Source organism: Penicillium angulare (assembly GCF_028827245.1).
Source record: "Penicillium angulare strain IBT 27051 chromosome Unknown utg000002l_segment0_segment0, whole genome shotgun sequence".
Taxonomy (NCBI): domain Eukaryota; kingdom Fungi; phylum Ascomycota; class Eurotiomycetes; order Eurotiales; family Aspergillaceae; genus Penicillium; species Penicillium angulare.
This window is the reverse complement of record NW_026623161.1, coordinates 341,693-364,421: the sequence shown is the minus strand read 5'-3', so window position 1 is coordinate 364,421 and position 22,729 is coordinate 341,693. Positions and strand designations below refer to the sequence as shown.

The 22,729-nt window shown below is 47.5% G+C and overlaps 9 protein-coding genes across 9 annotated transcripts; 6 read left to right on the top strand and 3 right to left on the bottom strand.

The window, feature by feature from the left end:
• Nucleotides 1-268: 268 nt before the first annotated feature.
• On the top strand, nucleotides 269-3,098 carry N7478_001600 (SMP domain-containing protein; the record flags this gene model as incomplete). Its single annotated transcript, XM_056917815.1, has 2 exons — nucleotides 269-738; nucleotides 797-3,098. The coding sequence occupies 2 exons, from the start codon at nucleotides 269-271 to the stop codon at nucleotides 3,096-3,098; spliced, it is 2,772 nt and encodes a 923-aa protein (XP_056783426.1).
• Nucleotides 3,099-3,720: 622 nt separating this feature from the next.
• N7478_001599 (putative cytoskeleton assembly control protein Sla2) lies at nucleotides 3,721-7,662 on the top strand (the record flags this gene model as incomplete). Its single annotated transcript, XM_056917814.1, has 12 exons — nucleotides 3,721-3,728; nucleotides 3,820-3,866; nucleotides 3,960-3,977; nucleotides 4,069-4,144; nucleotides 4,226-4,383; nucleotides 4,481-4,561; nucleotides 4,619-4,676; nucleotides 4,730-4,914; nucleotides 4,975-6,023; nucleotides 6,079-6,228; nucleotides 6,289-7,503; nucleotides 7,576-7,662. 12 exons carry the CDS (start codon nucleotides 3,721-3,723, stop codon nucleotides 7,660-7,662), a joined length of 3,132 nt encoding a protein of 1,043 aa, XP_056783425.1.
• A 1,008-nt stretch (nucleotides 7,663-8,670) lies between these two features.
• Nucleotides 8,671-9,822, bottom strand: N7478_001598 (Mating type protein; the record flags this gene model as incomplete). The annotated part of the gene is made up of 2 exons (XM_056917813.1): nucleotides 8,671-9,392; nucleotides 9,444-9,822. 2 exons carry the CDS (start codon nucleotides 9,820-9,822, stop codon nucleotides 8,671-8,673), a joined length of 1,101 nt encoding a protein of 366 aa, XP_056783424.1.
• Nucleotides 9,823-10,848: 1,026 nt separating this feature from the next.
• Nucleotides 10,849-13,086, bottom strand: N7478_001597 (DNA-(apurinic or apyrimidinic site) lyase APN2; the record flags this gene model as incomplete). Its single annotated transcript, XM_056917812.1, has 6 exons — nucleotides 10,849-11,796; nucleotides 11,856-12,628; nucleotides 12,681-12,813; nucleotides 12,877-12,922; nucleotides 12,975-12,987; nucleotides 13,059-13,086. 6 exons carry the CDS (start codon nucleotides 13,084-13,086, stop codon nucleotides 10,849-10,851), a joined length of 1,941 nt encoding a protein of 646 aa, XP_056783423.1.
• A 220-nt stretch (nucleotides 13,087-13,306) lies between these two features.
• On the top strand, nucleotides 13,307-14,204 carry N7478_001596 (cytochrome c oxidase subunit VIa; the record flags this gene model as incomplete). Its single annotated transcript, XM_056917811.1, has 5 exons — nucleotides 13,307-13,568; nucleotides 13,666-13,690; nucleotides 13,770-13,929; nucleotides 13,997-14,004; nucleotides 14,159-14,204. 5 exons carry the CDS (start codon nucleotides 13,307-13,309, stop codon nucleotides 14,202-14,204), a joined length of 501 nt encoding a protein of 166 aa, XP_056783422.1.
• Nucleotides 14,205-14,635: 431 nt separating this feature from the next.
• On the bottom strand, nucleotides 14,636-17,324 carry N7478_001595 (putative anaphase-promoting complex subunit Apc5; the record flags this gene model as incomplete). The annotated part of the gene is made up of 7 exons (XM_056917810.1): nucleotides 14,636-15,359; nucleotides 15,414-15,550; nucleotides 15,607-15,713; nucleotides 15,767-15,890; nucleotides 15,984-16,398; nucleotides 16,461-16,554; nucleotides 16,619-17,324. 7 exons carry the CDS (start codon nucleotides 17,322-17,324, stop codon nucleotides 14,636-14,638), a joined length of 2,307 nt encoding a protein of 768 aa, XP_056783421.1.
• A 219-nt stretch (nucleotides 17,325-17,543) lies between these two features.
• N7478_001594 (phosphoribosylaminoimidazolesuccinocarboxamide synthase) lies at nucleotides 17,544-18,596 on the top strand (the record flags this gene model as incomplete). Its single annotated transcript, XM_056917809.1, has 3 exons — nucleotides 17,544-17,693; nucleotides 17,763-18,138; nucleotides 18,220-18,596. 3 exons carry the CDS (start codon nucleotides 17,544-17,546, stop codon nucleotides 18,594-18,596), a joined length of 903 nt encoding a protein of 300 aa, XP_056783420.1.
• Nucleotides 18,597-20,075: 1,479 nt separating this feature from the next.
• On the top strand, nucleotides 20,076-20,679 carry N7478_001593 (uncharacterized protein; the record flags this gene model as incomplete). The annotated part of the gene is made up of 4 exons (XM_056917808.1): nucleotides 20,076-20,206; nucleotides 20,267-20,399; nucleotides 20,469-20,563; nucleotides 20,619-20,679. The coding sequence occupies 4 exons, from the start codon at nucleotides 20,076-20,078 to the stop codon at nucleotides 20,677-20,679; spliced, it is 420 nt and encodes a 139-aa protein (XP_056783419.1).
• A 596-nt stretch (nucleotides 20,680-21,275) lies between these two features.
• Nucleotides 21,276-22,286, top strand: N7478_001592 (uncharacterized protein; the record flags this gene model as incomplete). The annotated part of the gene is made up of 1 exon (XM_056917807.1): nucleotides 21,276-22,286. The coding sequence occupies one exon, from the start codon at nucleotides 21,276-21,278 to the stop codon at nucleotides 22,284-22,286; it is 1,011 nt and encodes a 336-aa protein (XP_056783418.1).
• Nucleotides 22,287-22,729: the final 443 nt, after the last annotated feature.

Below are 22,729 nucleotides of genomic sequence, written 5' to 3'. Positions count from 1 at the left end.
TGATTTGGTAACCCGCACCTCCGTCATCACATGGAAGCTACCCTACTACCACTCCACTTCTTATCTACTGTGTTCATCTTGAACTTCACGCATCCCCGTCCCATTTGACTGTCGTTTGTCCACCCAGACGTGGGGCTTGGTTTAACATTTCACCTCAGAGCGGGTCTCTTGACGGTATCAATAACAGCTCTTTCTCTTCGACTTTCTCTATCTTCCCCGTCGAATTATGGAGATCTCGGCCCGTCCGCTTTGATCGACCTGGTTCCCGATGGGTTCGTTCGGCATCTTTCTCATCTTCTATGTGCTCGGGGGAATTACCTTCATTCCCCTGGTCATTTCACTGGCTCTGCTTTACGCCTACCTAACCTTTCCCGATGCCCCTCCCTCAAACCACGACTGTGCTGCAACCTCCGATTCCGCTCAGCAGCTTGCCGATGATGATTATTACCTGAAGTCGAGAACGGATCAGCTGGCAGAGGAGTTTCACCGCACGCATGACTCTGATGTTGCCGCGGGTTATTTTGCGGTTTGTCGGGAATATGTGCCTGGTGGTGTCAATGGCAAACCGCCGGAAAGAACGACCCCGGCTGGAGAGGTTGTTGCGGCCGAAAGCCCCAGTGTCTATCAAGCCATGTACCGTAGTCTGTTCGACCGGAAGCAGGCACCTAGCATTGAACCGGCAAAGCTGAACGGAAAGAGCACTAAGCGGGCACGTAATGTGTTTTATATTGTTCTTCGGTGGGTGTTCCTATACGACTAATGAATTACCCACGCTAAGTTTTTTTACCCTGATTAGACATGGCCACTTGATGCTGTACGACGATTCAAATCAGGTGGAAGTGCGTTATGTTATCTCACTGGCCCATCATGACGTATCGATATATGGCGGGGAAGGAGACATCCCAGAGGGTGAGCTGTGGATCAAAAGGAATGCCATATGTCTGTCACGGCGACTGGATTCGCTTGGTGACCTAGGCGGACCGACACCCCCATTCTACCTTTTTTCAGAAAACTTGTCCGAGAAAGAAGACTTCTATTTCGCTATGCTTCAGAACCAGTCCAAAATGAGGGACTCTGCAAGTCGTCCTCCTAAGAATCAGGACTTCGACGTGAGACACATAGTTACGCTGGTTCAGCGCCTTCACTCCTCTGAAGAGCAACTTCAAACTCGGTGGATTAATGCCTTCCTTGGAAGATTATTCCTCGCTCTCTATCGAACGCCTGAATTGGAGCAATTTGTACGGAGCAAAATCACAAAGAAAATCTCTCGTGTAAACAAGCCAAACTTTATCAGCAAGGTTGGCCTGCACAAAATCGACATGGGAGAAGGGGCCCCTTTCATCACAAACCCACGGTTGAAAGATCTGACCGCGGATGGTAACTGCTGTGTTGAGGCGGATCTCCAATACACAGGTAACTTCCGTGTCGAAATATCCGCGACCGTTCGCATTGATCTAGGGCCTCGATTTAAGGCCAGGGAAGTTGATATTTTGCTGGCGGTGGTACTCAAAAAGCTGGAAGGTCATCTTTTGGCTCGCTTCAAGCCTCCACCAAGTAATCGCTTCTGGATGTCCTTTGAAACAATGCCAAAGATTTCCATGGATATCCAGCCTATAGTCAGTTCCAAACAAGTCACGTTTGGTCCCATATTGCGTACAATCGAGAGCAAGATTCGCGAGGTGATTGCAGAGAGTATCGTGCTACCTTTTTGGGATGATGTCCCCTTCTTGGATACGATGGGTCAGACTTTTCGCGGGGGTATTTGGCAGCATGATGAACCGAGTGCTGGTGTTGAGGCAGAGATCCCAGATGAGTCCTATGAACCTCCAATGGTTCCCAAGGCCGCTTCTGCTCACCCGGTTGAGGTACTAAAATCTAAGGATGATCGAACCATGAGCATGCCCGTCCTTCCGGAAACTGGGTTGCCCAAGGTGAAGCCACGGCGTGCCCCAAAATTATCGTCATCAGACATACAGGCTAGCACTTCGACAGCTACATCTACTGGTATAGAGAGCCCCAATGCTGTGTCTTTGCCTCGTGCCATTCGATCACAAACATTTTCCCATGCGGCCGATCCCGTCGTGACCCCAGACAATGCAAACTTCAACAAGCCTGCATCGGATATGGATAGCCACGAGAAAACTAATGCGACCAGTGTAATGATTGAAATTTCGAATCGTTCACCACCAGCTTCCCCGCAAAGGATCCCGAGCAACTCGCCACCCACTGGGGGTCTAACGATACCGGAAGCTGCAGTTCACAGTCGAGAATCCTCAATTGCAGAATCCCTGGATGGAGAGAGCTTCACCAATGATCACGTTATTCAAAGCCCCTCATCCGCTAGATTCGAGACCAGCCACACCTCTAGCCTGCGAAGCTCTCGAGCTAGCTCTGTCACTTCGCTTTCGACTGACAAACCACGCCGACGTACTATGGAAACCCTGACGAAGTCCTTCACGAGCAGTCTAGATGACAAGGCTGGCAATATTACCATTGGATCAGCCACAGCAGCTGCAAAGAAATGGGGTTGGGGTGTTTTTGGCAAAAGCGAGTCGAACACAACCCAGGAAAAACCCCAGTCTTCTGTAGGCACTCCTGGTCAACCTATTGGACGCGGGCACCCCCACCCCCCACCAGGAGCCCCTTTACCCCATCCCGACAGATACGCTTTAAAGCGAAGCTCAAATCCGGGTAATTTTCCTAAGAGAAAGCCCATATCACCGGCATTGCATGAGCACGTTGGGGAGGGAAGTCCTCGCCCTGTATCTCCCCCAAACTTCCCTCGCAGGAAACCAATCCCTCCTGCCATGCGTATTGACCACACAGACGAGGTTCTTGTGGTCCAGGCACCTCAAGATTCTGCACCGAATAGTCCGGCCGTAGGAGAGCGGGATTTCGATGAAAGCTCCCAAGCCCCAAACCCGGCTTCAAGCGAGCCATTTTCTAATGCGGAATTGACCGTATCGGAATCCGAACGTGGACAGCATGACAGACAAGACGCTCTGCCCTTACATTCATTTCAACAAACAGACTCATCCGCAGTGGCAAGTCAGGATGCTGTGACTCCCCCTAGACCAGTTGAGCCTCCACCAGCATAAACGGTGATAGACAGTTGAATCTACCCAGGTGGTTGAGTGTGACTATTTGTACTCAAGTTTGTCTATTCAATTCATCCTTTTTCTTTGGGGAAGGGCGTTTTTATGGCTATTTTATTTCAGCTCTACGTTGCATCTGCAGCCCAGAGAATTTCTTGAGTCCGTGGGCTTATTTCTGGTGATTCCGGATCTTGATGTAGTATATAGAAGCTGTATTGTTTGGTTCTACGTTTGAATATAGCATGACTCTTATTTTTATGACAAAAAGTCTCATTATGTCATAAGACGCTAGACTTAGTTACAGTCACCTATTACAATAGCGTCTAGGTACTAAGTTACAGTTCTGGTGATGCCTGACATGGCCCGTGCGTTGTTGTACGGAGATGTCCTACGTCTGGCAAGGGATGGCTTATGTAGACAACGCCAAGACTGACAGGCGCCAGCTTTCCTCAACGTCATTGCGCTCCACGTGTGAGATCCCGCACTTATTATCTCTCGTTGCTTCTCAGACCTCCCACTGTCGGGCGCATCACATTTGGTATTCAGGTGTGCTCGGTACTTGGGTTTCGCTACGTCTCTCTCTTCCTCTTTCTGTTTCCCCTGAACCTGCATTGCCCTGTTCAAGATGAGTCGGTAAGCGGCACCAATCCCCGTTCTCGCGTCTCAACACTCTTCTCCCTGTCATTTGGTCACTAGACATTCAAAATTAATTCCAATTGCATAGGACGGAGGCCGATTTGGCCATAAACATCCGCAAGGCTACTAGCATTGGTATGTGCTCCCTCCCCTCACGAATCTTGTGTATGCTGGTGGACACCAGGAAAGGAGAAGGGGCCTCGTGCTAACAATGGATATTTACAACAGAGGAAACCGCCCCTAAACGTATGTACTGTTCTATCTGAACGCTCAAGCTTCTTTCATCCGATCGATCCCCCTTGTTCGACTTGGCTGATTTGTCCCCTCGGTGCGATAGGAAAACACGTGCGGAGTTGTATTGTCTACACATGGGATCATAAGTCTTCAGCAGCCTTTTGGGCGGGTATGAAAGTGTATGTGGATCTTTGGATATAAGAAGGACTGGAATACGAAGCATCTTGGGTGCACTTGGCTCACGTTTTCTCATGCTACAGCCAGCCCGTCCTCGCTGATGAGGTTCAGACGTTCAAGGCTCTCTTCACCATTCACAAGGTTCTTCAAGAAGGCCACCCCATTGTGGTACGAGAGGCTCAACAGCACTCCACTTGGATAGATAGTCTGATGCGAGGAGTTGGGGGCGATGGTATCAGAGGTATGAAATTCGATCCGAGCTTCCGCAGCTGGGCTCTATCTGGGAAAGATGGGGGTGACTTATGGATAAGGATAGAGATACTGACATAGTACAATAGGATATGCTCCACTGATCCGAGAATATGTCTACTTCCTCGAGTCTAAGTTGTCCTTCCACCGGAACCACCCCGAATTCAATGGTATGTCGGCCCCTTGGGGGTAGCGCGGTATAGCGGGCCGTTGTCTAATGATATCAGGATTGTTCGAGTACGAGGAGTATATCAGCTTGAAGACAATCAATGACCCGAATGAAGGGTTTGTATCAATCTGTATTGCGAGTCATGAAGAGAATACTAATTCACTCACAGTTATGAGACGATTTCCGACCTTATGGCTTTGCAGGACCAAATCGATGCTTTTCAGAAATTGATCTTTTCGCATTTTCAGTCTGGTACTAATAACGAGTGCCGTATCTCCGCGCTTGTGCCGCTCGTGCAAGAAAGTTATGGTATCTACAAATTCATCACCAGCATGCTGAGAGCCATGCACACAAGTACGTTGTTTATCCTTTGAGATACAAGGCTCAAGTATGCTCACAGTTTTATTGTTGCAGCAACCGGTGATGATGATGCCCTCGAACCACTTCGTGGCCGCTACGATGCTCAGCACTATCGTTTGGTTCGGTTCTACTATGAATGTTCCAATTTGCGATACCTGACCAGTTTAATTACTATTCCCAAATTACCGCAAGACCCGCCAAGTCTCCTAGGAGACGATGAAGAACGCCCAGCTCTGCCTCGCCGACCGGCCAGAGAGGTTGAAGCTCAGCCGTCGCCGCCTCCTAAGGTTACTGCCGCCGAGCCAGAGCCCATCAACGATTTCTGGACTACTGAGGCCAAACGCCAGCAAGAAGAGTATGAAGCTGAACAAGCACGTCTTCAGCAACAATGGGAGGAGCAGCAAAGGCAACAGATGCATGCTCAACAGAAAGCTCAACAGGACTTCGAGGAGCAGCAGCGTTTGCAGGCAGAACAGCAGCGACTCGCACATGAGCAGCTGCTTAAAGATCAATACTCAACGCATACCCAGGGTCGACTGGCAGAGCTGGAACAAGAAAACCTGAATGCTCGTGCTCAGTATGAGCGGGATCAACTGATGTTGCAGCAGTACGATCGCCGTGTTAAGGATTTGGAGGAGCAAATGAACCAATTAAACTCAAACCTTAACATGCAGAGTGCCTCAAAGGATGAGCAGATCCGCTCGTTACAGGAGCAGGTGAACACGTGGCGATCGAAGTATGAGGCCTTGGCCAAACTTTACTCGCAGTTGCGCCAGGAGCATTTGGACCTACTGCAAACGACTAAGAGTCTTAAACTCAAAGCAGCTTCAGCGCAAGAGGCTATTGACCGCCGCGAGAAGCTGGAGCGTGAGCTCAAGACCAAAAACCTTGAACTGGCTGATATGATACGTGAACGTGACCGAGCTATGCATGATCGGGATCGTCTCACTGGTACAAACAAAGATGAACTGGAGAAGATCAAGCGTGAGCTTCGGATGGCACTTGATCGTGCCGAAAATGCGGAGCGTTCCAAAGGCACAGAGATTTCTACCATGTTATCCAAATATAACCGTGAAATGGCCGATCTCGAAGAGGCTCTCAGAGTAAGTGACCTTGTCCCCGTAATATTGGATTGAATTTGATGACCAACGATATCAGCATAAAAATCGGGCTCTTGATGAGCTTTCCAATAACAAATCGGAGTGGGATGGAGACCATGCACTCACTTTGCGTGAGAAAGATGAAGAGATTGAGGTGTACAAATCTGGCATGGAACAGGCTCTCATGGAGTTGGAAGAGTTGAAGTTGGTAAGAAAAACCCTGGGAGTCGTCGAAAGAATTTTTTTTTAGTTAACCATATTCTTGCAGAATCAAGGTGACACCGACCACGCATTGGATAGCCAAATTGACACGGTGCTCCATGGTACCGTGGCCAAGATCAACGACATCATTGATTCTGTCCTACAAGCTGGTGTTCAACGTGTAGATGATTCACTGTATGAGCTTGACTCTTCTATGCAAGCCGGTAACCAGAACGCATCGCCTGCCTATGTCTTGTCTCAAATTGAGAAGGCTTCAGCTTCAGCCACCGAGTTCTCGACAGCCTTCAACAATTTTATCGCAGATGGCCCGAACAGCCCGCATGCTGAGATCATTCGCACGGTGTCCGTATTCTCGGGCTCTATTGCAGACACACTCAGCAATACAAAGGGTCTATCTCGCTTCGCCAATGACGACAAGAGCTCCGACCAACTGTTCAATGCGGCCCGTAAATCGGCCCAGGCTACTGTGCGGTTTTTCCGTGGCCTCCAATCCTTCCGTCTTGAAGGCATGGAGCCGTTACAAAAGACCGATGTTGTCATCAATAACAACTTGGAAGTGCAGCGAGACCTTCAGTCTCTTTCCAAGATGGTAGAGTCATTCACCCCCAAGAGTAGCAAAATCACCACCAACGGCGACTTGGGCGATTTGGTGGACCAGGAGCTAAACCGGGCTGCTGATGCGATTGAAGCAGCTGCCCAGCGCCTGGCTAAGCTCAAGAACAAACCTCGTGATGGGTTCTCGACATATGAGTTGCGAATTAATGACGCGATCTTGGCAGCCGCCATTGCTGTGACCAATGCAATTGCGGAGCTGATCAAGGCTGCGACTGAGACTCAGCAGGAAATTGTGCGGGAAGGCCGAGGTAGTTCATCTCGTACAGCTTTCTACAAGAAAAACAATCGCTGGACCGAAGGTTTGATCTCTGCTGCTAAGGCGGTTGCTGCTTCGACCAATACCTTGATTGAAACTGCCGACGGTGTAATTTCAGGCCGTAACTCACCTGAGCAGTTGATTGTTGCCTCCAACGATGTTGCTGCCAGTACCGCACAGCTGGTGGCTGCTAGTCGAGTTAAGGCTACCTTCATGAGTAAAACCCAAGATCGTCTCGAGACTGCCAGCAAAGCTGTTGGTGCTGCATGCCGTGCCCTGGTGCGCCAGGTTCAGGATATCATCAAGGAGAAGCACCGCGACGACCACGATGCTGAGGATTACACGACACTGAGCTCGCATGAGTTCAAGGTGCGCGAGATGGAGCAACAAGTAAGTCTTTTGGCGTTCCTCATATATTGTCTTTACTTGTCTGAGTTTTCGCTAATCATTTTATTAATTCAGGTCGAAATTCTTCAACTGGAGAACAATCTGGCTCGTGCACGCACTCGCCTGGGCGAAATGCGCAAGATTTCTTATCAAGAGGAATAACTTCCCATGGAATTGGGAGATTCATTCTTCTCTCCACCTTGACTGTGTATAATTTGACAATATCACAGCGGGCTTCTTTCCGTGTTTCATATTGTAAATCGAGTTGGCAAGTAGTCCTTGTGGCTAGTGATTAAGGAATACCACTACAGTTCTTTTGACCTAAACTCCTTCAAATTCGATATCAATTTTTCCATACCTAGTAATTATCTATTGGCTTCAATGATAACACCCCAAAGGGCCAGTCTCCGCGAGTCAACCAAGTAAGTCATAACGAACAGCGCTACTTACAAAGTATAAGGCAGAATATCTGAATTCTCCCCGCATCTCGGGATCAGTGGGCCCAGTCCCACTGATCCGCGTCTTGGCACGATGGGAGAACAAACAATAGAATCCCAAAATCGTGCATCAACGCGTCACATAGCTCGGAATAACTATGAAGTTGAGATTGTGCGTCAGAGTTTCCGGTCCGAAAGCCAAGACTTACATGCTATTATGCCAAAATATATAGAGCAAGCTACGGAGGATTGGTGTTTTGCCGTGTTGATGGTCCACTGAGGCCTATAGAGTCAGGAGAAATCACTGGCCAACAATACTAAGAGAATTCACTGAAAGAGCAAAGTCAAAGAGGCAATTTTGCTATGAGACCTTCAATAAATACATGTGGTAGGCAGGTCTTGCGAAAACCCCCATGGGGAGGAAAAACACAGACCCCGATTGGCTTGCTGCCAATCACCCTTCAAACACCCCATCATGCCACCAAACCCCAACTAGACGCCTCGACTTCTCATATGTCTGGGATAAAAAAGCATCGTTGGATCCTACCGAGTCCAACGCACATGCGAAAAACGAAAAAAATCACACCGGAAAACAGGCAAACAGCAAGGAAACAAAAACAGAGAGCAGCTGGGCGCAATGTCTTTCATCAAAATTGATAGACTCTCTCTCCTGGTTTTGTAAAGTGATTACTCGCGGATCGGTTGAGAAATATTCTGAGGTCACCCCACTTAACTAAACGGAACGATCAACCGCAGAAGCTGCAGGAAAACATTGATTCCATGAAGACCACTGGTCTGTGAGAAAGTCTTGAGGGGAAACTTCATTGATGGTATTTGCATGACTTTCCGCCCGTTCCTCAAGTAGTTGTTGCTCATAGATGGGAGTATAAATGGCGTCATGGACTTCATCCATATCACCATCAGGAGTGCCGTACATTTGCTCCAGAGTAAACTCGTCAAAAGTGCGCAAGTTGCCCCGATCATCGAAAAGCCATCGATAGGGATCAGGCACATATCCCCTGGTGTTAACAGCGACAAGGGAAGGACGTAAGTCGAGGGTTGCAGGCCACATAGACTCGGCCCTCTTGTTTGCATAGCCAGGAATTTGAGAGCAGAAGTTTAAGATGTCATCAACTGAAACTGCTTCATGTGGAAGATTAAATGTCGCCCGTGGAAGACATTTGCTCAGATTGAAATCACCGCAGGGGGTCTTCTGTAACTCCCAGCCGACATGCATAAGGTATAATTCAGGGCTAGGAAAATTGAAAAATTCCTTCGTCACTTGGATGTACAGTGAAAGGCTTGGGTCATCCAGCTCGAAGTGATCTCGTAAATGAGAGTAAGACTGCGCTAAAACAGCCCACTGAGGCTTGAAGGGATCCTGTAGCCAGATCAAGGAGATAAGCTGAGACTTTGTTTTTTGAGTCGTATCTCGGAAAACAGGAGCGAGGAATGCTTCGAGCATGTTAGTTTTCACCGTTCAACCAAGGTAACAGTGGTACTTACTTCGGCAAGCCATGAAACTGTTCAAAGTCCGCGTGCGAGTCGGAGGTGGATTGGCAGGGACTCCAATGGGACCCCACTCCCGTAAGAGGTGATCGATGTCCGATGGAAGAATCTGTGCCATTTGAGTGCGACCCTGAGGATCAAATGAAAGCATGCCCCTGGATATAATATAACGTGGACCGGTGGGGAAGGGAAGCGGAACTTGAAAATATTGAAGTGGAATACCAGCAAGAATTTCCTCGGCGAAGTCTTCAAAAGTAACCGTACGATGATCCCAAAGGGATAGTATACGGGTCGAACGCCAGAACTGAATGGTTGTAAGGTAGATGAAGACAAGGGCAACCTTCGCCGAGACTTCAAATGGGAACTCCGGCGGCATCCTTAATAAGTACTTGTGGGTCAAGGACTAGATTGGGCGGAAAAGAGGGCTCAGAAAGAGACAAAGGAGTGGGATTTGGTCAAACAGAGGTGCCCGAATCCAGGAGAACAAAGAAAGATGGGAGGCGATGATGCACGACGGAGAAAGGAGAAAGAATCACGGCGGCAATGGAAGGAAATGAAAGCAGGAAAGAAGCAAAGATGAACAAAGAAACTGAAACAGCATACTTGGGATTGGACGAGGGGAAGATAATGACGATGGACCAGGTTGTGGCGTTCTTTGTTAAAACATGTCCGAGTTGAGGAGGAGGGGAAGTTGAAGTGGCCGGATGCCTAAACGATGGAATCCGTTATTCATTCAACATTGAACGGACTCATATTTCACCGAAGTCAATGACATTAGGGGATGAATGAAGTGAATTCACTGGATGAAAAGGGGGCCTAGTTCAGGCGGCACTCGATATTGTTGTGCAGAGGGGAGCGGCACTCCCCTATTCCGTATAGGTTTGGGACCTTGGCAGTCTTACAACTGGTTCCAGCTGAAGATCCTTGTCTAAGACATGTAGTGCGCTCAGTTGATATTTTCAGTGTGCGATCAAGGCATCATAACCTGGGACTCGATGGGACTGAAGGGGACTTCGTAATTGAATTAAGGTAGAAGCGCTGCCACGTGGGTCCATCGATCCCGGCATGATAAAGCGGAGAATGAGAATATTACGATGTATCATAACGTCTAAAATGCAAGAACACCATCCTGTAGAAACTAGACTGTCTTGAGATTTTCCTGTGACATTCAATTGCATGGTATTATGAGTGTATTGCTACTTGAGACCACCTCCCCTCCACCTCATCTAGACACAAATAAAATGCCCGAAGACGGGATGGCAATGCACCTATGGGTACTTGCAGCACCTGTCTCCGTAAACGTGCTTGCATGTTGAGCTCTAGGGGTAAATTTTCATCACAATAGGTCAAAAAAGATAAAACTGGTGGTTTGATGAAAAGGATTCTGCCTTTCTTTATCGCCTTATGATGGATCTGGTTGCATGGTCCCATTCCATTCACTCGCCCAGATAAATGTCGGGCAGCGCCATTCCGTGCCTTTTTCTTTCTCGCCACTAGGTCCTAATGGCCGAGGGCAAATCCAAAAGGCTCGGCCACAGTTTATGCCTGGTTTCTTGGTGGTCATGCTGATGCAGGGCTCCTGGTGATTGTCACAACGAGGTACAGGCTTTCGAGTGAATAACTTCGCCCAGTCCTCCTTACTAACAATCGGGTCAATCACCCTGTCTGTCTCGGGGGCATTTGGTATTGAGTTTTTCGATGACATTGTTGTGTTTGTACCAGGGTTGGAAATTCCAGGGCCTCTGGGGTCAGTATCGGTGCTATCCATCGAACGATTTTTGGAAGATTGAAGTATGGACTCGGGCGGAGTCATAGTGGCAAAGGAAGCAGTGGTTACAGCTAACTCTGGCTTTATGTTACCATCGGATATTCTCGGCTTGAAAAAGCCGCTCAGGACTTTCTGGCCCGATGTAGAGGTAGCAGATGAAGTCACTGTAGACTTTGAGCGTTTGCTCAGGCTTGTTGATAGGGGTGCCGTTCTTTTGCCAGTCACGGGATTTGATGCTATGGTGTCTGTTGTTTTGAAAAGCTGAGAGCTGGTGTTATTCTGACCTTGCGCTCTCGGCAATATGTCAACGTTTCTAGGAGATGCTGTACTTTCCACGTTACTAGTACTTGCCGCGGGTTGCTTCCGAGCAAACATGTCTTTGATGCTTCGTCGTTTACCAACATCAAATTCAGGCAGTAAGCGGCCCGATGTTGGGAGAGTATATTGTGATGTATATTCTCTCTGTCTTTCACCATCTTTGAACATCCCCGGTGGGTTAACAATATCCCGGATATGGACGATGGCTCCATTAGAAAGCACCTGGTCGTTGAAAGCAGCATAGACGGGACAATGATCTGAGCCCTATACATAACAAAATTAGCCAAGATTCCTTCTCATTTGAGTAATCCAGCAAGCCCTACCATCAGCCCTTCTTGTATGTTTGAATCCACGAACCAGTCCTTCATATCAAGGCTGCATAGTACATAGTCAATTCTAGAGCCATAATTGCCAGGTCTGGTATTAAGCTTGGTGTCCCAGCATGTGTACATGCCACCGCGGTTTGGATGAAATGACCTGCAAATGTCATGAAGGACTGGTTGTTCTCTGCTACCGTCCCGCCCGCCGGGAACCACCCCATCTGCCAGTAAAGCATTGAACAATGTTCGAGGTGGACTTGACAAAAACTCTTCTTCAGTAGTAGTTCTTTTGCGTATTCCATCCAGTGCATGAGCAGAGTCAATAGGCGCCTTGGATATATTAATATCCCCAGTCACGAATACTCGCTTCCCCAATGACACAAGATTGCGCACACGAGCATCCAAGGCTTTGAGGAAATCCATGCGGAATGCGTCGCGGCTTTCGTCCCTATATGCAGGACAATATGTCCCAATCAAAACGAACCCTGGAAACTCCAGCACAACACACCGCCCTTCGGAGTCGAGGCTTGTGGCATCGATTCGTTCGCCAGCTGTGGCACTTCGATGATCTTGATCTTCGCTATCACTCTTCTCAGATGCCCCTTGGCATCTGGTTAGTTGGCTCGATGTAGGATAACCTCCAATTTGTTGCGTCTCTGGCATATCACGAAAGGCCACTGATGAATTAGGCGGACAAAGAACCCCTGTGATGCCTTCTTCGGCTCGTATTGGAGTACACGTGTCATTGCGGGTATAAATGACCACACCGGAATACCCTTTGATTGATTAACTTTATGTAGGCCCGAGAAAGAGACATGGCTGGGGTACCTTTTTTAAGCTTGGGTAAGCTGAAGTAACAGTCCCATCCTGGCACCAAGACCATGTCATCCTGCAGATCCTTGCGCTGGATTTTGGTTTCCTGAAGAACAACGATGTCGGAGCCCAGAATATTAAACATCGACTACTTTGTTTGATCAGCCAGTGAAATCGTCTCAGCCATTTTGTATCTATCATGCGTACTCACCTCGAAAGTGCGGGTCCCTCTCCATGGTTCATAAGAGAACGGGTTCCTTGTCACATTTAGCCACAGACCTAGGATATAATTCAGCAATTCTAACGCACCTGATTCCATTCACTGATATAAATGTTTTTAGCCTCAAACATTAATTCATCATATAAATATCCAGTCCAAGTCGAAGGGCTTACCATTCCAGGTAGTGATGCGAAACCCCATGATTGTCGGAGCATATGCGAGGTTACTCAGGTCAAATCATAACTGAAAGGCTTCAACCAAGTCAGGGTATCTGAGATCGCCCCAGCAATCAAGGTCAAGAGGAGGGAGTGAATCCAGCACAAACCACGCGCGACTTGCAGACTGCTAGCACTTTATGAATGTATATCACGTGATACATAAGAGTGACATCAGGTTATATAAGCGCACGGGAGATCACGGGATGTCGAACCACTCAAACGGTGTGGATTTCAACCTCATTCGATCTCCCACTCAGCACTCCTTTATTCCCTCTACGAGTCCTCTTCCCACAACAATTGCCATGTTCTCTCGCAACATTGCCCGTCTATCCCAGCGCGCTGCGCCAGTTCGCTCGGCCGCGCAGCGCCGCTTCAACAGCGCTGAGGCCAAGCCTTCTTGGATCGTTGATAATGAGTTCAATCGCGAACGGGCTGCTGTCAAGCACCACGCCGCCTCCACTAGCGGTATGAGCTCCTGGAAACAGTCTGCTAGCATCTTAAAGGCTTTCTAAAATGTCACATATTATTAAGAGTGAAGTTTACTAATTCAATGGCTCTGCAGATCTCTGGCGCAAGCTCTCCATCTTGTATGTCTTACTCGGGAAAGGCGAACCCGGCTCTCCAATGGATACTACGTGAACCACCGATTAACCAATTGAAATATAGCGCTGTTATTCCTTGCTTGATTGGTGGGGGTATCAACGCCTACAACCTCTGGTCTGAGCACTGGGAGCACTGGGAGCACATGGCCCCTCTTGAAGAGCGCACCGAGTACCCTTACCAGAACATCCGCGTGAAGAACTACCCTTGGGGAGACGGTGACAAGGTATGTCCACTAGCCCATGTCTTCCTCATTTGCACTCTAAGTTCATATCTAATTTTCCTCCACACAGACCATCTTGTAAGTTCATGCTCGTGGGAATGACCTCCCTGTGTCGAGAATACATCTGCTGGCTCACCCTCCTATCAAATTCCCAACCCCTAAACCCCTCCAAAATTCCTAGCTATCTGAAAAGTCAGCCTTTTACCCGAAATTGATCACTAATTATTCGCAGCTGGAACTCCGATGTCAACTATCACAACAAGGACAAGGCCACCTGAGCGCAATTTCGTTAAGCCGACAGAAACCCAGGGGCTTTTCAATCCAATCCCTTCAAGCATCCATGGTAGGAAATATTGGCCACTGGTTTACATGTATATCTACGGCAGTGGCGTTTCATGTCAAAATAACACGGGATGGATATAGGCTTGGTTCCGAGTGGTTGAATAACATGAAGCCCATTCCTGCAGTTTCCTTTTTCGATGTTAAATACTGCGATTAAATTCCAATTTGGGGGTGTTCATTTTCTGGACTTGCTAGACTGGGGATCTACCCCGTGCAGTAATAAAACAGCCTCGACCAATAAAATATCAAGGTCGCGCATGAGTTTCTTGTATGCACAGCACATAGTTGCCGAGGAATCACAAATGGATCACTAACTTTGACAGTTCAACAAAATTGGTAGTAATACATTGTCATAGTATGGAGATCATTACACATCAACGCCCTTCCGTCGCCTGAGATCTAAATACTTCGCCGCATAATCATTAGCCAGGACTGGATCACCGGTAAGATGCATGACAGTAGCTTTCTTGGCCATCATCTCTGTTTGGCCGATGATATCCTCAATCTCTTCGAAAGCACAATACGCAGAGTCGATATGACCGATTGCGCGATTCACATGCTCCTCCCTGGTCGGTGTGCTATCCTTCCCAATACGCACCCACAATGCACCCGCAATACCCATGTTGGCATCAACTAACAGCGAATATGCACGGGCAACCAGTGCTGCGTCCTCACTTTCCAGTATCTGGGGCATAATACTTTCCACTAGCTCGACTGTGGCCTCGAATTCTCGCAGGCTAAGAAGCACGGCAGCCAACGTACATATTGCTTCCCAGAGATCAGAGAGGATCTTTGAACGATGCGCGATGCTTGCGGCGCGCATAGCAAGAGAAAACGCACGTTGTGCGTGACCAGAGTTCTCGAGGATGCGGGATTTGTAGCAGAGAAGTTTTATTTGGGAGTGAACATCGAAGTTTTCTGGTTGTATGCAGTGTGCGGCTTGTTCGACCATTCGGAGAGCACGGCCATGGTCACCTTGTCGTATAGCGAATTCAATGCTGAGGAAAGCAAGAAGAAGGCGCAAATCAAAGTCAAGGAGTTGAATAGCCTGGAGCTGGGAAATGATGTGCTCTACTGCTACTTTGTCGTCGCTGTGGCTTGTCAGGTTGCTTGGTCGAACTCTTGAGCGCCCTAAATAGACTCACCGGCATATTTGGCGTTTGAGCTCGAGTAATCCAGAATAGTATGTCCAAGTGTTGCTGTACTTGACAGCTCGGAATCTTTCGGGCTCGATCTTGTTCATGCGTGCAAATGCTTCTTTGTAGTGGCCTTTTTGAGTTAACTAGATGAAAGGTGTTAGCTGCGAGTGCGTTGCAATAGAGAAAGGAAGTAGCATACGATCTGGCAGTTTCGGAACGTGATCTTGACGGAGTCATCGTATGGGTGTCCTTCGGTATAGCATTCGCGGAAGATTTCCGTGTTCAGCCATGCGAGGTGGGTAGCACCTAAATAGTGAGTTTTCTTCTGTTGACCAAGATTTCAAGTCTGTTGACCATACCTGTTCTAGCATATAAGGCACTTTGAAGCGCCATGTAGGCGCCTGTCGGGGTCGACAGGCTTTTTGTTACGTTGACGTGGGAAGCCCGAATAAATGATTCCACAATCGATCCGAGACTCTCTCCCTAATGATTGTCAGTTCATATATGCTGATTCCCTTTCCGAGAAGAAAGAATGTATGAAGCGAGAAGAAAGTTGGAGGGGGGAAAGAAACCAACCTGCTGCATCTCTAATTTGGCCTCACTCAACAGCGTAGTACTCATGAGTGACCACATATCGGTATCTTTCGACTTGGCCTTGAGAAATGACAGTCCTTCCTTCTCATTTCCTAACATGCCACTATTTCGCACCTCCCGCATCTGCTCAGGAAATGCTTTACCAAAATGATAGAGCCAGCTCATGCAGAAGTTAAGACAGTTCATATCATGTGACTCTCGAGCAATCGCAACGGCCTCTTGCACGGCAGAAATGGCTTCGTTGAAACATTCAAAGTCAGCCTGGATGATAGCTAAGTTCAAAAGTGCAAACTGATAGGCGCTTCGGTCAATATTGCTGTGCATGGTATAGTCAAAGTATCGATGAAGGTTGTCAAATGCCGATGTGTAGTCACCAGCTCGCCATGCATCAAGATACCTGAAAATGTGATTAGCTTTTCAGAGCATGTACGAAATATCATAGTATTAGTTGATACTCACCCCAGGTAGTACATTAGTACTGGGACAGATGTCTCCGATGTCATGATGCGTTTGAGCTGTGCCCGCATTTCATCTGGTACTCTTCCTCCCAGCCCTGTTTAGGTTAGTCAGGACACCGGATGGGTTACCAAGTCGACGAGAATTTTGAGCACACATACTTTGCAGTTCTCCAACCTGAAACTCCACCAAGCGCTCCGCATCCTTAACACCGACAACACCTTCATCCTCTTCATCATTTTCAATACTGCCATATACCACTTGAGAAAGGTTAGTGGTGCCGTGCAAGCTATGCGCCAGGAGATTGACATCGATTGGGTCCTGCCCTTCAGATGGATTTTTTCTCGCGTAAATATGATACGTAGGCAAGCGATACTTCACAAACGCCAACCATAAGCTGACCGAGTCATGAAATTGCAATCGTGTGTGTTCGAGATGAGATCTTCGTATAAACGCTCCTAGGGGCGAGCTACGTGACAGCTTGATTCCATCGGTTTCCAGAGAAAGTCCATTGTCTCGATCTTGGATCAATTGCTCACGCGGTTTGCTGAGCAGCATCGGCAGACGATTGGAAAAGAAGGACTCAAGCGCATCGAGAGAATCGAGAGACCATAGTTTTTTCAGTAGCAGATCCCAGAGATTTCGACCCACTATCGAAGAATCATGGCCTGAGAGTACTTCTTCTAGCTCGGAGATACTAGGCAAGTAATGTTTCTCCCATTGCTTATCGGCGGGATCTAGAGGGAATAGGCCCGCGGTCAGGAATGATAGCACTTGGATGGCGGATGAGTTAGGGACGAATCCATCGGTATAGACGGTTATCAGGCACAGAAGAGATATCCTCCATGGTGTCAAATAGCGCGTCATGATCGTAAATGGTCTATCATTCTCGAGGTTGTAGCAAAAAAACCGATCGCAGGCGCGCGTGTTGGGGATCGTGTTGGAGAATGATGCGTTGCTGATAAACACCGATAAGTGCCTCAGGCATCATTTGCAATGCCCCGCCAAAAAAAAAGAGTTCAGTGACGCATCGAGCTTCTCCGATTTTAATTCTCTCCATTGCATACGCCAATTGCTTCCTTCACCATGACAGAAGCCCTGACAAACACTGATCTACAAGGCGCACTGCCTCTTGTTGCTCGCGGCAAGGTTCGCGATCTTTACGAGGTTGACGATAAGACTTTACTTTTCGTTGCGACTGATCGCATCTCTGCCTACGATGTGATAATGGAGAATGTATGAATACTGCGCGATCGGTTTCAATCAGATGCCAATTATATTTTCCCCCTGACAATTTCTTTTTAGGGAATTCCTAACAAGGGTGTTCTTTTGACTCTTTGTACCAAGACCTGGTTCAAGATCCTCTCGGATGCTGTCCCCGGACTGCGCACACATTTCATTACCCTCGATCTCCCACCCACTATCCCAGATTCCCTTCGACCCGTGCTGCAGAACCGGGCAATGCAAGTTCGTAAGCTGCGGATTCTTCCTATTGAGGCAATCGTTCGTGGATACATCACTGGGTCTGCTTGGAAGGAGTACCAGAATTCCGGGACGGTGCACGGCATTTCAGTTCCTGCTGGTCTCAAAGAGAGCGAGGTTTTCCCCAACGGGCCAATTTATACCCCAAGCACAAAGGCCGAGCAGGGGGAGCATGATGAGAACATCCACCCAGACCAGGGTATGTTTGTCTCTTAAGCATCTAGTAGAACAGTTATATTTTGTTGAAAATGTGAAAGCTAACCCTAGCAACCAAAAACAGCTACCGCCATTCTTGGAGAGCCTTATGCGTCGAAAGTCGCCGAGCTGGCAGTGCAGCTGTACAAAGCTGCTCATGCCTATGCACTCGAGCGTGGCGTGATTATTGCCGATACCAAGTTCGAGTTTGGTGTTGATGAAGAGACAAACGAGGTTGTATTGGCTGATGAAGTTCTCACCCCGGATTCCTCTCGTTTCTGGCCTAAGGATTCTTATGCTATTGGAAAGGGGCAATCAAGTTTCGATAAGCAGTATCTTCGTGACTGGTTGGTCTCCCAGGGTCTGAAAGGGAAAGAGGGCGTCCGAATGACACCCGAGGTTGCGCAGCAAACCGCTGCCAAATATAAGGAGGCTTGGGAGATGATCACTGGCGGTAAGTAAGGTATTGGAGAAGAATGAATTCCGGCACCTGTAACCTTGAAAATTTAATATAAAATTATGGGGTATTTCCTCCGTGTATGCCTTCAATGTTCCGAAAGCAAAAACAACAAAATTCGTTGAACATTGATACAGAGGCCACGAGAGAAGAACGCGTAGAATCAACCTTGTCTCCAGCTGCCTTATGGTGTTAAATCTATTCGTTTGCATTTCTTTCTTCCTGGGGGTGTCCTCTTTCCTCAAATTTCCGTTTTGACACTTCTTCTAACGGCCTAGCATTGCCTCATTCTCTACTTCCAATAGTACTCTATGCTGCTGTGCTCGGATAAAACACATGGATTCGTGCACGTCCAGATCTGTACATGCCTCAGGTTATGGATACTGCGTGTTAGAGTAAACTAATACATGTTTAGGTTGTTCAAGAATAAATAATTATTTTACCAATCAGGAGCTCGTATCAAGACATCTGCGTCAAATTTTGTGATTTGCCGTAGCTCATCAACCTGGTACCAAGGTTCGTTCCAATGTTGATTTTTACATATGGGTCAACTGCCCAGGTGGTGTATACTTGAAAACCGCCCACCTGATCAAATGCCTGTACGCCTCTCTTTCCCTATGTATTTACATACTATATGTGCTCATTTCGTGGCTGAGTAGTCGCCAAGCTCTTGTTATAGGGCACGGCTGGCCTACTTCGAAGATCTGGGCCCCTTTTCTGGCTATGGAATATTTATTGAGAAAGCTAGGAAACTTATAGGCTACGGTATTTATGTGTTAAACCCTCTCTTTTGGTCCCCATGTGTGTGTGTGTGTGCCCTATGTTATAACGAATGATTTGAGAAAGATGCCAACCCTACACCCGACTTTAGCCGATGCCGGCCGAGTAAAAGAATGTCAAATCCATAATCGATGTAAGATTTTGCCTGCGATGGATGTACAGCCGGGAATTGTTCGGTGGGAACTCAAAATGACGAAGCTACCTAGGTGAAAGCTGGTTGGGTTCCGTGGGTATTGAGAGCTCCGATGACATTCATAGCGGGCCGCACCCCAGTTTGAATAGTCCACCGGAATTAGCACCAGAGTTGAATCGGAGGTTTCCAAAGGTCTGTGTCTAAGTGCCTTTAGATTAGCGTTTGTGTCTGAGTCAACATTGACAGGGGCTCTCCCGTTTATACATTGCAATTTAGTGGTAAACCCCAGGCATAGCCATGGTCAATCATCAACTTCCCTTACTCTGGGCGTGAGCGGTCCAGAAACTTCAGGTTTAGTATCGTTCAAATTAGAAAACCATGTTGAAAGTGACTTCGGAGGGGGGAGGTGGCCATTCTATCTTCTCTTTCTTTTGTTCTATGCAAACATCTGCCACTCCTTGTTCATATATCTTTCTGTTGTTTCTGTTCACCTATTCTCCAGGCTTTGCCACGAGTTTTGTATCAAGCATCCACTATAACACTCGGTCTTTGAATATATAGGTAGTTCGCCATGACTATACAGGCTGTAGTCTCCGAATTCGAGAACAAATATCCCCGTCGCGGGGATCGACTGCGTGAAGAGCCCTCAGCGAAGAATGCCCAGGGTCTATTCCCTCCTGATGCATGTATATTTGTGGGCAAGTAAGTAGAACCTTCTATCTAACCACTCTCTGGCGCGAATATATTGACATGCCACCGTAGTTTGTCCACGAAGGTTGGCGCCGACGATCTAGCTGAAGACCTCAAAAAGGTATTCACTGAATTTGGTTCCTGCCATGTGAAGATCAAGCAAGATAAGAAGAAGGGCCTTCCAGGTGCTTTCGTACAATTTGAGGTATATATTCTCTCTTGTTTGATATTTCCTCAAACTTGTTAACCTGTTTTCTCTCTTGTCTTTATTTAGAAGGTTGAGGACGCTACCGCAGCACTTGCCAATGACGAGCGTGTTGTACTGCATGATCGGTGGCTTCGAATCGAGAGAGCCAAAGGAAGGAGTAAGTATATTGACATTTTTTCTCATTCATGGCTGGTTTTGCCCAAAACTGACCGAGAGGCAGGAACCGCCTATCTTGGCCTTCGCTCAGGAGCTCCCATCACCTCGCATGAAGTTTTAGCTTCACTAGAAGGACGAGGGCATTTGGAGGCTTGCTGTATCGAGTTTTTACCCATTGGGCCTCAAGCGTGGACTTTAGTCGGTAGAGTCACATTTGCTTATGTCGATGATTGTAGGGACGCTATCAAGGTAAAGTGGCAAGCACATTCATCTTCAACAATAGGTCCTTGCTCACAATGTCGCAGCACTTTCAGAAAGAGGATACATACTACTTGAGTCTACTTGATATGGACGATAGCCCGATGCTGCCAGCTTCGAGACCACGCCTTCCCTTTCGTTCGAATGGGCACAACTCATTTCAGCCGGGGCGTAATCTTAACGGCTACCGTAATAATTACAACGGTAAACTACCTCGAAATGGAATTAGTCGAGGTCACCACCGGGCCTTAGAGATGCGGCCCCCTCGTCAGAATTTACAGCAGCAAGAAGGCGTTCTACAGCATCATTTACGGGGTAACTTTCCTGATCGGTCTATCTTGATGAGCAGCATGGGATACAACCAGGAGCCAACTCAATCAGCTTACCCTCCGATCTTTCTGCCATATTCAAACGAGGCATATGGCAACCCCCCATTTATATTTGATGGTCAGCCAAGATATGACCTTCCTCCTTTGCCTCCGTCTTCTGGGGGGGGACTTCGCTCCTGGAGGTTACGTTCCTTGGGGGCCTGGGGGGCCATTTATCATCAACAGTCAGCCCCCATATGATAACCATAGTTCAGCAGCTTATCATGACTTTTACGCAGCACAAAACGGCCCTTTCAATACGCCAGCCATCAATGTAAGTCAGCAGAGTGGTTATATCATGCCGCAATCCTACGATGGATCCCATTTACCAGAATCTGGACACCTCATACCACACTCCAACCCCAATGAAGCAGGCGCATCTCTTGCGGCTGTTGAGAAGCCAGAAGAATATTCTTCAGAAAGCATCGTAGAGACTCTTCTGGAAACCAATAGACAAGAAAAAGCTCCAAAGCTAATTCGTGTCTACGCATCTGATGAGGAGGATGGGGTAACAGGGGCTTCTACTCCTACACAGTGCGAGTCAGAGCAAGCCACTGTTCTATGGTTGTTCGATGGCCCAGTCAAAGAAACGGGAGAAAGAATCAAGAAAGAAGCAGCAGCTCAAGACAGAAGTAAGAGACAACTCACCAAACTCACTTACGATTCGTCACCTACATTAGATTCAGACAAGAGCCCCAGCGGACGATCCCAGCAGCACCGCTTTGACATAAGCCACAACGGTGCATTTATAATAGACTCGGACAGTATATCGACCCTAGGCTGTTCACGATCTCGTTCTTGCTCGCCACCTTCTCGTCCTGTGGACTATCTCGTTTCTTTGGATGCACCAAGTGAGAGCCAGCAAAAGATCTCATTGAAGGGTGGTAAAACGATAGAAGATATTGTGCGGCGCATGGACAAGGAACGAGAAGACAATTTAAGCGAAACTTTGCTTCTAGATGTTATCACATCGCTGGAGACAGAACAAAAGGAAAAAGATACGCAAATGGCAAAGAAGAAAGTGAATTTTTTGGTTGACTCTGGGTCTAGTCGCTCGCGGAGCTGTTCGCTAACGCGAACGTCTTCTTCCAAGTCTGTTTGAACGGGGAAGTGGGGGTTGGGGGTTAATGTTTTTATGCTATCTATCCTGCTATTGATGATATTTGACTGTTTTTCGTGCAAATTGAAATTCCATGGTTTGGTTTTATATGTGTCCAAAGCTTTTGTCTTGATACTCCGTTCTACTCCTCGGTCTAGTTTGTGTATTAATAGTTATTATGCTCCAGCTTAATTTAGTCAAATTGCGGCGATAAAGGGCCACGACTATATCCATTAGGCGCGTAGCGCTTCATTCTGATATCAATAAGAATATATCCGTAGAAAAGCCATGCATACAGAACATACTCTAAACCAGTTCAGCAAGAAATCAAATGTTTAAAAAATACATGTAGGGAAATGCAAATCCCAGAGGTCTAAACTAGAGTAGGCAATCGGCTATGTTACATAAATTATAGATGCTCTACACGAGAGGTTTGTGACAGGCTT